The 13,793-nt window shown below is 41.1% G+C and overlaps 1 protein-coding gene across 5 annotated transcripts in view; it reads left to right on the forward strand.

Annotated features, from left to right (window-relative positions):
- Nucleotides 1-12,861, forward strand: part of nhsb (Nance-Horan syndrome b (congenital cataracts and dental anomalies)) — a 50,371-nt gene extending 37,510 nt beyond the window's left edge. For 2 of the 5 annotated variants that reach the window (XM_028015749.1, XM_028015754.1), the window contains exons 2-13: nucleotides 1,022-1,174; nucleotides 1,261-1,397; nucleotides 1,837-1,884; nucleotides 2,749-2,793; nucleotides 2,882-2,932; nucleotides 3,115-3,177; nucleotides 3,306-3,504; nucleotides 5,548-5,682; nucleotides 5,792-5,944; nucleotides 6,188-9,391; nucleotides 9,807-9,930; nucleotides 10,079-12,861. In XM_028015749.1, coding sequence (XP_027871550.1) covers nucleotides 1,022-1,174; nucleotides 1,261-1,397; nucleotides 1,837-1,884; nucleotides 2,749-2,793; nucleotides 2,882-2,932; nucleotides 3,115-3,177; nucleotides 3,306-3,504; nucleotides 5,548-5,682; nucleotides 5,792-5,944; nucleotides 6,188-9,391; nucleotides 9,807-9,930; nucleotides 10,079-10,712 — 4,946 coding nt within the window. In that variant the 3' untranslated portion in view covers nucleotides 10,713-12,861. The remainder of the gene's footprint in view (nucleotides 1-1,021; nucleotides 1,175-1,260; nucleotides 1,398-1,836; nucleotides 1,885-2,748; nucleotides 2,794-2,881; nucleotides 2,933-3,114; nucleotides 3,178-3,305; nucleotides 3,505-5,547; nucleotides 5,683-5,791; nucleotides 5,945-6,187; nucleotides 9,392-9,806; nucleotides 9,931-10,078) is intronic. The other 3 variants (XM_028015750.1, XM_028015752.1, XM_028015753.1) reach the window with 3 other exon arrangements.
- The last annotated feature ends 932 nt before the right edge of the window (nucleotides 12,862-13,793 follow it).

Genomic DNA, 13,793 nt, shown 5'->3' on the forward strand with positions numbered 1-13,793 from the left:
CTCGTAAGAGTGTTGTATGTCACAATGTTGCTTCTTGGCATTCAAAGGCTGCTGTGTCTGAGGTTTTCTGCGGGGGTCCATTGGTGTTTACATTGTTTTGCTGGAAGGGTGGTTGCATGATTCGACATTTTTGAAGCTGCTGCAGAAATGCATTCAAGGATTACTTTTTCCTATGCAGATAATCCAGCTTTTACTGAAGGAGTTTGCAGCCGAGAGTGAAGCGGCCAGGATGAGGAACAGCGCCTCCAAATCTGAGGCCATCATATTGAACCAGAAAAGGATAGAGTGTCATCTTAGAGTTGGGGACAAGGTGTTGCCCCAGGTGTAGGAGTTTAAGTATCTCAGGGTCTTGTTCACAAATAAGGAAAAATTTGATCGGTAGGTGGATTGGTAATGCATCTGCAGTGATGTGAACGCTGTACCAATCTTTTGTGGTTCGGTCAGAGTTGAGTAGAAGGGTAAAGCTCTTGATTTGCTGGTCAATCTACGTTTCTACCCTCATTTTTGGTCACGAGGTTTGAGTAGTGTCTAAAGAATAAGATCGCTGACACAAGCGGCCAAAATGAGTGTCCGCCACCAGGTTTCTGGGCTCTCCCTTGGAGATAGGATGAGACACTTGGTCATTCAGGAGGAACTCAGAGTAGATCCACTACTTCTCTATGTTGAGAGGAGCCAGTTGAGGTGATCTGGCCATCTGGTTTGGATGCCTTCTGGACCCGTCCCAGTCACGTATCAATGGGAGGAGACATAGAGGAAGACCCAGGACACGGTTGAGAGATTATTTATATTTCTCGGCTGGCCTGGGAACGCCTTGGGATTCCCCCGGAGGAGTTGGCACAAGTGGCTGGGAAGAGGGAAGTCTGGTCCTCCCTACTCAGCCTGCATTGACTCACCACTTATCTGGGATAAACGGAAGATAATTGATGGGTGGATGGAAGTTTCTGTTTGTAATTATTGAAATCATTGAAAAAGTCTTTGTTCCCATTTCATGTTTTCCTGTCTTTGTCCCTTCTCCCTTTAGCTGTGTCGAACTTGGATATAGAGAGCAAGCTGTCGGCGCACTATCAGGCTCCATGGCACCAGCAACACAACGTGTTTCACCCATGCACCAGACCGCCGTGTCTGGAGGAGCTCCACAGAAATGCCCGTCTGAGTCTTAGAGCTCTGCATCGCGGTGAGAGCAACATAGACGCAAAGCAGCAATGTATTTGCTGCCTTTTTACAGATTATCAGTTTTTATGTATGTTTTTGGATGCACAGACGAACAACAGCATCAGCCTTCTTCAAGTCGAGAGAGAAACAGGGTGACCATCTCCATCTCCGTAGCGCCACCCATGCCCACCTTTCCCTCACCGCATAGCATTCGGCGGCAACAGAGGAGTCGGCTCGCACGAGCGGTATGCCTTTTTCAGACAGGGCATAGAACTTGTTTCATAAAAGATACCTAGTAAACAATCAGAATCAGCAAGCCATAAATACTTTCTATGGTAAAGAAAAATACTTGACAGGGTTAATGAGAGCAATAGCTAAATTTAGTGAGAAAGAGAGACAGCTGAACAAAGAATCACTGGGTAGAAGTACTTTATATGGGAAAGGAAAACATCCCCAATGGATTCATTCAAGCAAGATACACAGTTAACACGAAAGCATGGTCAGTTAACTCATGTTACAGACTAAATTTACCTGAAACATTTTCAGTTGCTGCACAGTTTACATGGGCTTTTTATGTATTTTTCAGAGAAAAATTCTATTTAACGCAAATTCATTGTCTTATTATTAATTTATATATAAAATGTAACCTAATAACCTGAAACTTTTTCTAATTTCGTCATGCAGCAAGAGAGAGCAGAGAGGGAACGAGAGCTGGAGTATCAACCCAGAAAGGTGTGTTTTATATATATATATATATATATATATATATATATACAGTACAGACCAAAAGTTTGGACACACCTTCTAATTCAATGGGTTTTCTTTATTTTCATGACTATTTATAAGGCAAGAAATCCCACTTATTAACCTGACAGGGCAGGTTGACCTATGAAGTGAAAACCATTTCAGGTGACGACCTCTTGAAGCTCATCAAGAAAATGCAGAGTGTGTGCAAAGCAGTAATCACAGCAAAATGTAGCTACTTTGAAGAAACTAGAATATAAAGGGCATTTTCAGTTGTTTTACACTTTTTAGTTTAGTGCATATTTCCACATGTGTTATTCATAGTTTTGATGCATTCAGTGTGAATCTACAATGTCAATAGTCATGAAAATAGAGGAAACTCATTGAATTAAAAGGTGTGTCCAAACTTTTGGTCTGTACTGTATATATCCAAGACTAAATTTTTTTATTGGTCTCTTTCAGAGACTGGTAAGTATCCCAAAAAGAGCAAAACAATCTGGCTTCAGTTACTATCTACTCATCTTTACTTGATGAAACATTCACTCACACATCCCACAATGTTCAACTAGTACTTAATGACATTACATGCTACTTGTGCACATTTTATATGTATAAGTCACAGTTTTAACGTTGCTGCTATAGAACTTAGTCACAAAGGTGCTGCTCTTGTGCAAGAATGATTGGTTAGAAATTATGATTTAGGCTGAACAGCTGATTTTTACTTTATTAGAATTGGATTTATTTTGATTTATTATTTAAAGAAAAGAATGGAGTTTATTCAGATCTGTGGTGCTTAGGATGTCTTGTTTTGTAGCACTGATTTTAATTCTTTCCATTTTGAATCTTCTGAAGGAGAGGACTGTCAAAGAAACAGAGATCCAGACCACAGAGAGAAAGGTAAGGAATTCCATTAATGGCACAATATTGCCTTATTTTTCTTATGTTTACAAAAAAATACATTGTTTTTTATTTTTCTGTTGTTAAGCTACAAGAGAGGCCTGGTAGAGAGGAGGATATGAAAACAATTGAAAGGAAGGTGAGAAGTTTGCAACTACACAGAATATTTACTTACATTTGGAAAGAAGAAAATTCTCATTCATTTGTCATATTTTGATTTTCATTTGAACAATTTTATTTACTAATATTGTTTTGTTGTTTTTGATAACTCATGGTATTGTGTTTTCATTTAATTTTGTTTGTTGTATTTTGTGTTCATAGTTTGAGTGCTTTTACTCACTTGAAACTATTGAAGGTTGCATCTTCATTCCATGGAATAGAAAGGTATCCAAAATTAGTTTTCTTTAAACCTTTGTGTTTTTGTTTTTTCCTTCTATCTCTTGCCAGCATGAAAAGGTCCAGTGGTTTATAGTGTGCTAAATCACAAGTAACATTTTGCATGTCTCTTCCAGGTTACCTCGATAGAGAAAAGTGAAAGTAGTGAAGTTATTGGAGACCAAACAGCCTCCAATAAGGCCGTATACCACAGTGCCCCCTCAGCCCAGGACAAGCAGGCAAACTGGTCAAAGGAAAACGTCCCGCCATCAGATCAGAAGACAAATGGCGATTCTCAAGCGGTCTCCTCATGCATAATCCCCATTAATGTCACAGGTAAAATTAACAGGGAAAAAAAGAATTTGATTGAATGTTATTCACATTCATAGGCAAATGTACTTCAGCCGTTGCTCCACGATAGGAGATGATACAAAGACTATATGTGGAAGCATACACAATTTAGCCACAAAACTAAACTTAGGACAGAAACTACATTGAGTTTGGTCAGTTACGATACTTATTAGAGTACAATACAGTACTCTAATAAGTACATTTTATACCACTTGGAAGCCTGTTTTTTTTCCTTTAAATGGTGTCATATTTAAGCAGCACAGTTTGGTTTGGGGTTTGAGCCCATGAAAGAATTGTTAAATCTTTTCTGCCAATCTCTGTTGTTTGCTGTTGTTTATTTGATTAGTAGGTTAAAGTATAACGTTATGTGTCAGGTCGACAATTGTTATGCGTTGGTTTGGCTATGATAACTATGAATAAATGCCAAAAGGAATAATTAACAAAATGGGTAATTTAGTTCAAAATGTACTACATCTGCCCACCATCTGACTATCAGGAAATAATAGCCAAATAGTTTCCAGTCTAAGTTATTGTTTTAAGAATAAATGCCTGATAGGGCTTGAAATAACAATAAATGAAGGCTTAAGTTCAGCACTGGCGTTCTTGACCAGCTGGCTCTGCACATACATAAAATAAACGCAGACAATTTCTCTCAAGTATAAGAGTATTTTTGACAAAAATAATTCAACCTTCCAGTTAAAGTACAACAAACAATTAACTCACTGAGCTAGTGACTCTCCTCTAAGCTGCTAAGTAAAAAAGAAGAAAATAATGAAAACTAACACAGTATCAAAAAGCATTTGAACAGTGAAAATGAACAAATAAAATGATGCAATGTTGTCACAAGTCATTGTGAACTTTAGACGTTCTGTAGAATAGGGGAATCTCTGGTGGTCAGTGAGTTGAGTGGAGAATGAGCAAAAGAAGTCGTGATGATGTGATCAGAGGGAACTGGGGAAGCGATGTAGGACTGGTGCACGCGAGCAGCGTGTGGGGGGGCCATGGCTCCTCTTCTCCCAGCTCCGGGGAGCGCTTTCTGGCCTGGGGCAAGCATGATCAGAAAGACCTTGGGGCAGCATTGGGTTGTACTGGCAGATGCAGGCAGCATGTGTGGAGCTGTGGTTCCTCTTCTCTCAGGACAGTGTCTTTGATCCTGCCTACTCAGTTGTAGTAGGCAGGATCAAAGATAGTGTCTTTTTTGGGGGGAATCTATCATTACTTTGATTATTTTTGCAGAATTTCTAATAAGCTTGCTCAAGCTTATCTTCAGCTGGAATATGGCTGCCGGTTAGCCATTTGCAAACCGATCAGTTTTGATTCCAGGGTTTCTTTGAAGATGAAGTCCTATTTTATTAAACACAGAGAAGCTTCAGTACACAACCACAACAACCTGGTAACTCCTTCTCATGCTGGTCACCAGCTTGGTTACACACTTCTGTAGGATGGAATCCCCCTTACCTAGCATTTGCTGCAAATCAGGCTTTGTATAGTTGTTCTTGGTTACTCTGGCGCAGACAGCACTTTTAAGTTTATACCACAAGTGTTAATTGGTGCTGGGGTTATGACTGAAAACAAACCATTCCATCCATCCCACACTTCCATATTCTGCAGGCAATCTCTGCTATATTCAGCTTTGTTTTCATGAGTATTTTTCTCTTGAATAGAGTTTAGGTCCATAAGAGTACATATACTGTATATGATTGCCAGTATATAATCACACCACATCCTCAACCCTGCAGCTCAACCCACAATTCAATTATTTATTGGGAAATAAACAGACAATAAATACAATAGAGTAAGATTTAATGTCAAGAAGATTTGTTACAACAAGCAAAGAAAGAAAAACACAAATACCTTCTCATTGTTCTAAATATATTTGGCAAGGATGTTTTAAGCAATATATAATTTTGTTAATGATATTTTAAGTTTTCAGCACTAGTAAATCATTTGGGCACATAATCATCAGTGAGAATCTGTACTGCTCTGCTTCAGACTTGTAAATGTCTACTGGTTTCTCTGTTGTCAAAGCAGGAGTCGGGTTTGACAGAGAGGCCAGTGCCCGTTGCTCTCTAGTTCACTCCCAGTCGGTGCTTCAGAGAAGAAGGAAGCTGAGGAGGAGAAAGACTATCACTGGAATACCCAAACGGGTACAACAGGACATGGGTATGTTAATGCAGATACATGTAGGTTGATGTTAGGATTCTCATGACTTATTTACAGTTGCCACATCAAGAAAAAAAATGTATATATACTTTATTTTATTTCACTTCAGACTCAGATGAATCACCTGTGGCAAGAGAGCGTACAGTGATCATCCATGCCAATTCACATCAACTATCTCTCTGTCAAGAGGACCTCTCAATTAGTGGGCGTCTCCATCACACTCGTGACTCTGGCTGCCAGACAGATGATTTCCTTATAGCATGTATGTTTCAGATCACAAAGTATGGAGAATGTCACTGCAAGTTAAAATTTGAAATAGGGATAGATATTTTTAGCAGAAACGATAATTGATAATTGTTTGGTCTAGCCTTTAAAATCAATGCCATTGCTTTTCTAGAATAGAACTATCTGTTTACATTAATCTTCGACTTACTGTATATCTATTGGTTCAGACAATGGAGAAAAAAAAACACCTGTGATTCTCTCTTCTGATCCTACCTATTAGGTACAGCTGCTCCCTCCAGAAGGCGCATTAGAGCTCAGCGCAACCATCAAGGTATCCCTGCCTCTCTGTCCCATTCTACGGGTAACATTTCCTCCCTGGGTGACCAGTCGGACTCAACATACACTACAGCTTCTACACATGGTGGCCGCTTACGCTCACGTAGCCTTCCAAGAGAGGGCGGCCGTCTAATCGACAGTGACGAAGACGATGATGACAACTATGATGATGATGATGAAGATGAAGATTTATCACCTTCTGAAGCAGAGGACTTCATTCCATCTGGACCAAGTCCAAGAATGAAGATGATGATGATGAAGGATGAAGAAGAGAGTACAGACGATCAGGCAGCCCCTGAGCCACTGCAACTTGGAAGCCTAAAACGACTGCAGAGGTCTAGTGAAAGAGACAGGGGCGGTGGAGGAGCCGGGAGTCCAGAACATAGCTGGATGGAGAGGGGTCGTTCTCGCTTGCCCCGCAAGGCTGACATGGGTAGCTGTGAAATTTCATCCAGTTCTGATACTTTTAGCAGCCCTATTCACTCAGTGTCTACTACAGGCGTTTTAGGCAGTCATGTGGACCACAAGGAGGACCACCAGTCATCAAGTGGAAACTGGAGTGGCTCCAGCTCCACCTGCCCCTCACAAACATCTGAAACTATTCCCCCACCCTCTTCCCCACCCCTGACAGGCTCTTCCCACTGTGATTCAGAGTTATCACTTAATACAGCACCCAATGCCATTGATGAGGGATTTTCCCTGGATCCTTCCTACCACTCTGACCTCAGGCCCCAGAGTCAAGGCCACAGATCAAGCTCTTTTACATCATCAGCCACAGACCAGCTAGATGATGCAGGGGTCAGTACAGCCAGCGAAGGGGAGTGGACATACCCCCAAGACCAAGATCAGACCGATCCAGATCAAGATCAAGATCCCACCCAAAAGCTAAGTGAAAACCACCAGTTTCTTCAAGAATACAGCTCAATGGAAGGTCTTAATGACCAAACATGTTTCAGTAAACAGAAAACAAATGCTGAAAAAGAGCCTGAGTCTCATTACCCATCTGATACAGAAGGTTTCTACTCATCCTCTGTGAATCTTGGGGAGTATAATCCGACCTACAGAGAATACACATGTAACTATGCAGACCTCGGGCCTGATTGTCATCAGTCCAACACTGTGGCAAAACGATTATCCCATGGAGGTTATCCTCAGCCTCCACTTCAGTTCAAAACAGGCACTATGACTTTAGGGAGGACTTGCCGTCCTTTAAGGAAATCAAAAATCAAACCTCCACCACCCAAGCGAACATCCTCACTAAAGGAAACCAATAGTAGTGTTGATGTTGGAACAGACACACAAGCAGATAAGGATCATCCAAAGATGGTTAGTGAGCAAGAACTTACCTCGTCTTCCACAGATATGAAGCTGGAACTGGACCTGGAACTTGGAGGAGCTCCAGAACCATTACAGTCATCTTGTCTAGTTGCAGAGTCTTTAGGAACTTGGGGCATGGGACTGGGGGGAGCCATGGACATAGTAGAGCCCATGTCCTTTAGCTCCGCAGATACACACTCATTTAAGGATGAAGGTGCTGTGCAGTCTGACTATGCAGATCTGTGGCTTCACAACAGTGAGCTTAAGTCTAACAATGGTGAGTACGCATCAATGTCTAACTCAAGCACAGCTACAGGCACCACTGTTATGGATTGTATGAAGTCACCAGACAGCTCTTCCTCTTCCACAGAAACGCAAATTCAGGCTGTTGCCCAGACCTTAGAGTCCAAGGAAAGCAGTCCATCTCTCCCATCTGGAGACTTTAAACTTGGATCACCTGAGAAACTGGCTGGCCTAGCCTCACCATCAAGTGGTTATTCCAGCCAATCAGAAACCCCAACATCAACCTTACCCTCATCTTCAGCAGCCTTCTTCCCAGGACCTCTGTCCCCTTCAACTGGCAAGAGAAAGCCTAAAGTGCCAGAAAGGAAGTCATCTCTCTCTTCCTTGCAACAATTTCCCAGAGATGGGGCTTCCATTTCATTTTGCAATAAGAGAGATCCAGACTTCCCACCTCCACCTTCTCAGCTCGATCTCAATGTTCTACATGGAGGCTATGTGAGACACACCTTATCCCACCGAGCATACCACATGCACACCCTTCACCACAACAAACACAGAGTTGCAAATGTTTTGTCCATTGGACCAAAAATAATGGTCCCTGAGATAACCAATACCAATCCACCACCAAGTTCAGGCTCTGCTTTAACAAATCCAGGCTCTAACGTTCTGCCAATTACTCCATCAACGATTCGTTCAGTGCAGCTTCATTCAGTTAGCCAGTCTTCAGAGCCGCAGAGTACTTCCACAACATACCAGGACACAACGAATGGAACTGAGACTGTGACAAGGCCAAAATGTCCCCCAAGTGGTTCCACCCTGGCTCCTCCCCCTGTTAATACCAGGCCTCTCCCTCCCAGAAGGCCACCTCCCAGGCCCCCATGTCATGATCACACCTCTTCTCCTGAACGTTCACAGCCACCTCCACCTGGTCGCCACCCTGATGGACCTCCATCCTATGAAAGTCTGCTTCTAAGGCAGGACCGGTATGGACCAGGAACCTTTTGGGCTATGACTGCCTTCAGAACAAGGATGGACCCTTCATCAGACATCTCTGAAGACAGTTCACCCCTGCATAGACCAGTTCCACGTGCTCCACACCCTTCACCTGTGGATCTCCACACTCATATTCACTCACACACAGAGTTCAGGGGGCTCACCCACTCAACACATGCACGTTCCGAGTTTAGAGTTTTGGGGGAGCGCTCGTTCTCCCAGGATGACGACGAGGATGAGGAGGAGGATGAGGAGGAGGAGGAAGAGGAAGAAGAAGAGCAGGTAAAAGAGCCGCAGAGGGCTGCATGTTCCAGAGGAGGAATGCGATCGGACCACCCTCCTCCCCCAGCCTATGAATTTGCTGGGGGATCCCACTTAAACTCAGGGTCATGGGCTAGTCCTGTCAAAGTGCCTGGTAACACAACAGAGGCATCGCATCCTTACCTAATCAGCGATGCAAGGACAGGAGGACAAGAAGTGCATGAAGAAGAGAGGGAAGTGATATCAGGTGCTACCAGAAGTGCCCATCCGCACCAACTCCAAGAGAACAAGGATGACTCCACCACTCCTGACACTGAGGATTACTTTAGCAAAGGTAAGCTGAAAAACTAAATCAAACTAAAATAAGTTTGTATACTGCATCTTACAGAACATAAATAGTGCACTGGGTGGGGATCTTGCTTGTAATAGTTTTGAAGCAAACACAGATTATGGTGAAACCAAATCTTCTGTTTCCTCATAAGGTAGACTGAAACAGTACTCTATTGTTCTTTGTTAAAAGTTGTTTTCTTTCCCATTTCAACTTACGTTGTACTGGATCCAGCTTCATATTAGTCCAAACATTGTCTACCCACCAGTCCACTGTCGTGATCTGCCAATGAGCAAAACTCATTTTAGGCACAAATTTAAAGGATACAGAGTAGTATTTAGTAAAGAGCGGTCTGTTTTAGCATGTGTACTAATTAATCAGACAACCAGAAGACATATCAAGGAGATGTTGTGTTCCACAGATTCCACACCAAGTGACAATTCACTTTCCCCTCTGACGGATGACGCCAAAGTTGATGACGACATTATTATTACATCCCCTAACAAGAGTCGTACAACAGAAGACCTTTTTGCCATGATACACAGGTATTTGTACAGTTTGCACTTAGATTGCCTTTATGTGCTTCTAAACTGTATATGTTGCAATGCAACTTTAAAACATTTCAAGTTTATGAAGTTTATGTTTATTTACTGACAATGTTCCTTTGTACTATTTTGTAATTTCTTTATTCAGATCCAAAAGAAAGGTCCTTGGCCGTAAAGATTCAGGAGACCTAAACGTGAAGTCTCGTCTTTGCCCTGTGTCAGCCGTAACCCCCAGTAATGTTTCCACTGGTGTTGTCCCTCCAGCTCCTCCTCTTAACTTTCCTGCTACTTTAGCCAATGCCGTTGGGTCACAGAGAGCTCCTGTTCCAATCTATCGTAGTGCTAAGAAATCCAGCACATCCAACGAGGAGTTTAAACTTCTTTTGCTAAAGAAAGGCAGCAGGTCTGATTCTAGCTATCGCATGTCAGCGACAGAGATTTTGAAGAGCCCCATTACCCCCAAAACACCCGGGGAGTCCCTTCAAGAATGTTCAATTAGACAGGCAGAGGAGCAGTCTTCTATGCCTCAGGAGCCCCCAATCTCTGGTTTGGACCCAATCCAGATACCAGGCCTTTTTCCTCGGGCCAACTCGGAAAGTTTCACTCCCAAAACACTCCCCATGTCAGCTGCATCTCGACAGGGACGTTCTCGGATCCCCCCGGTTGCTAACAGCAGTCGCTACAGTACACGCAGTCGCCTCTACACAGCGCCCATGCAAGCCATTTCAGAAGGGGAGACAGAAAACTCAGATGGGAGCCCTCATGATGATAGATCGTCATAAAATAAGCTGATAAGAACTTTTGCCCGTTCTTAGCTGTTTTCTGGATTTTCAAAACCTGCACTTCTCCTTTTCACCAGTGGAGGGATTCCTGCAACATTTCAAATCTGTTGCTGAAATGCACTCAGCTGTTTAAAAGTGGCAGACTGTTGTGAGATAGAGAATCATTAAAGGATTATAATGAAGTCCTGAAAATATATCTAAATACCTTATTTAGTGAAAAATAGTCCCCTTCTTTAAAAGTGCAAGGAATATTTTGATTGAACAGGCTTTTTTCTAAAAATAAAAAAAATAAAAAAATCTCAAGGGTTTGGAAACTGATAGGACATAATATTGTGACAAAGTGAGTGTGCATGTACAGGCACATGCAATCTTTACTAATATTTGTACTTTTTGTGTTTTCAATGGTGCGGGTGCACGTATGTCACTTAGGGACTGATTTACTACTTCATTTAAAAATTCTTCCCACATTTTGTATTCTTTCAACCTAGGGTGCCCACTGCATCAGCCAGACTTCCTAGACTCGTTACTCAGTATTCCTGCCAACAAGCAAAGTCGGTTTGATGTGGAAGTCACTAGCAAGAGTCTCAACTCAGCACCAAGTTTTTTATTATATTTACATCTGCAGACCTGCCATAAAGTATATTACAAAGAGCCAATCTTATATTTGTCGACTAAAATGATATCCAAATACTAACATGATGCATGTATTTTTGTAAAAATGCGCCTCAGAAAATGATAAGACTTCAACTTGTTGCATGACCTATGTGGAAAGAATCCTTGATCCCAGTTTGTGTCGACATTTTTGTACTTCTTTTGTATTACAGGAGAATTGATTACGTCACTGCGAAAGATATGAGTTGCATTTACGCTGCATAGATCAAAACAGATTTTTCTTTGAGTATCGAAAACAGAAGGAGCAAGGGCTTGCACCTATTTGTCTATCATCCAGACTAATTTTGGACAATCGCACAGTGGCCTTTCTCCTACAGAGTTGGTTGTGGCAGGGCATTTGAAAGTCCCTGAACGGATAAATTTATATGAAGCTACATGTAAAGTTTCACTCAAATTAAATCTCACACTTGTCAAAAGCTGACATTAAAATTTATTGCTCTTTCCAGCTGCTAGCAAAAATTGCCATTCCAGAAAAAGGAAATGTGCGTTTCATTGCAAATTTAAGTGAACCAGTGAGGGCAGATGGTGAAAATGCTTTAGAAGGACTTCAATCTGTTGGACTAGAGTTTAACTTGGCATGGTTTCACAGATCCAACCTCGTTTTGCACTTCATGATACACAAGAATAGAAGAAAGAAAGATATATCTTATAATGAAATCCATGTATATTTGTACTGAATAGAAAGCTCTTATCTATATTAAAATTACGAGAACTTTTACGGGGAACCAATCTGCGTGTAGCAAAGAACAGGTCTCACTGAACATTACACATAATTTTTTTTTTTTTTAGCAGTGTACTGTTCGCCACTCCTTGTTGCCTCTCCTTCATTTGCACTGACCCAGTAGCATTAGACAGGTGAAAGCTCAACCCCAGTGGCCAATAAACCGTTCTGAATTATACTTCAAACTTAACATATCACATAATCTGTCTTCAAAAAGAGAGAAGACAATAATAGACAACAGTACGACATAAGATTGATGGTTCATTTATTACTGTTGCAAGGGTGAAAGAGATTTGCCCTTTGAATAGATATACATATGTGGAAAGCTTGAACTCTCACCTGCCTACCAGAAAAAACACAACACATATACTTCCTATGTTTAGAGACCATGCTTCAATTGAAACCATTCACTGTATTCTGTGAATACCTCAGAAATCATGTCTGTTTTATCATGATAGATAGATAGATAGATAGATAGATAGATAGATAGATAGATAGATAGACAGATAGATAGACAGATAGATAGATAGATAGATAGATAGATAGATAGATAGATAGATAGATAGATAGATAGATAAAACACAACTGTCTGAAACTCAGCGAATCTAATGCAGAACTGACACTGTGTAAGATGGAGAGCGTAAAAAAGCTGTGAACTGACAAGAATTTTGCATTCATCAAATTTCTAAAGCGCACTTGTTCCTGTCCACTGTTTTATTTGTTGTGTTTTTTTTAATCGCATGCAATAAATAAAAAGGGGAGGGGAGGGCGGGGAGAGGGGAGAAAAGAAAATGACATCACCTATTCATTATTTTTATCTGCAGGATTTCTCCACAATAAAAAAAGATTTTGTATTTTCTGTTTAAATGTCAAGTTGAATAGTGTGTTCTATAGATGTACAAACTGTCTGGCTAATTCTGTTCTGTATAGTTGTGCTCACACACAGGGGTTTATCATGTACTGTATATCTCCTCACTGGACAATCACGCATTTAAGAGACTGTAAAGTAATGGATATAGGATCTGTCTGGATGGTGGAAACTGAACAGCTTTGGTGCTGGGCCTCCGTCCCCCTGGAGCTGTGGAAGTGAGAAAGCTATTTCCTGAAGAAACCAGTAAACGTGTACATGTGGACCGTCTGCTTTGGATGACATGTACAAATGAGCGACAAACACAGAAATGGAAACGGAAATATCAATGCATAAACACGTGGTTGGGTGGCCTGATCAGAAAGTCATTGTCTGTTTAGTTGAATTTTGTTGCTCCAGCAAACATTATTATTGAACATGATGAATCTGAAAATATTGTAACATATTTGACCATTTATTTAGAGGGATTTGTCCATACTGTACTTCCTACTGGTACGGAGGAAATATTTGACGACTGTTTCTTTAATTTTAAAAGCAGTGAATGGAAGATTTATTAAAACCTTTTGATTAGGGATACAGACTTTGATGCATCCTTGCAGGCTCGTTACACTGTAATATCTGAATCCTGAGAAGCTTGGGAATAACAACATAAGGATCGAAAACTTTATAAAGTTTATTCCTGACTTTGAAGTATAACAATAACCACATATTTTTCTTCAAATGTGTACAGTATGGAATATCACTAAACAGATAAAAAAAAAAATATCTGAGCAGAAAAAAAACTGTAGGTAATGATAAAACGATAAAAAACACACACACA

The sequence above is a fragment of the Xiphophorus couchianus genome, chromosome 4 (genome assembly GCF_001444195.1).
Source record: "Xiphophorus couchianus chromosome 4, X_couchianus-1.0, whole genome shotgun sequence".
In the NCBI taxonomy this organism is placed as follows: domain Eukaryota; kingdom Metazoa; phylum Chordata; class Actinopteri; order Cyprinodontiformes; family Poeciliidae; genus Xiphophorus; species Xiphophorus couchianus.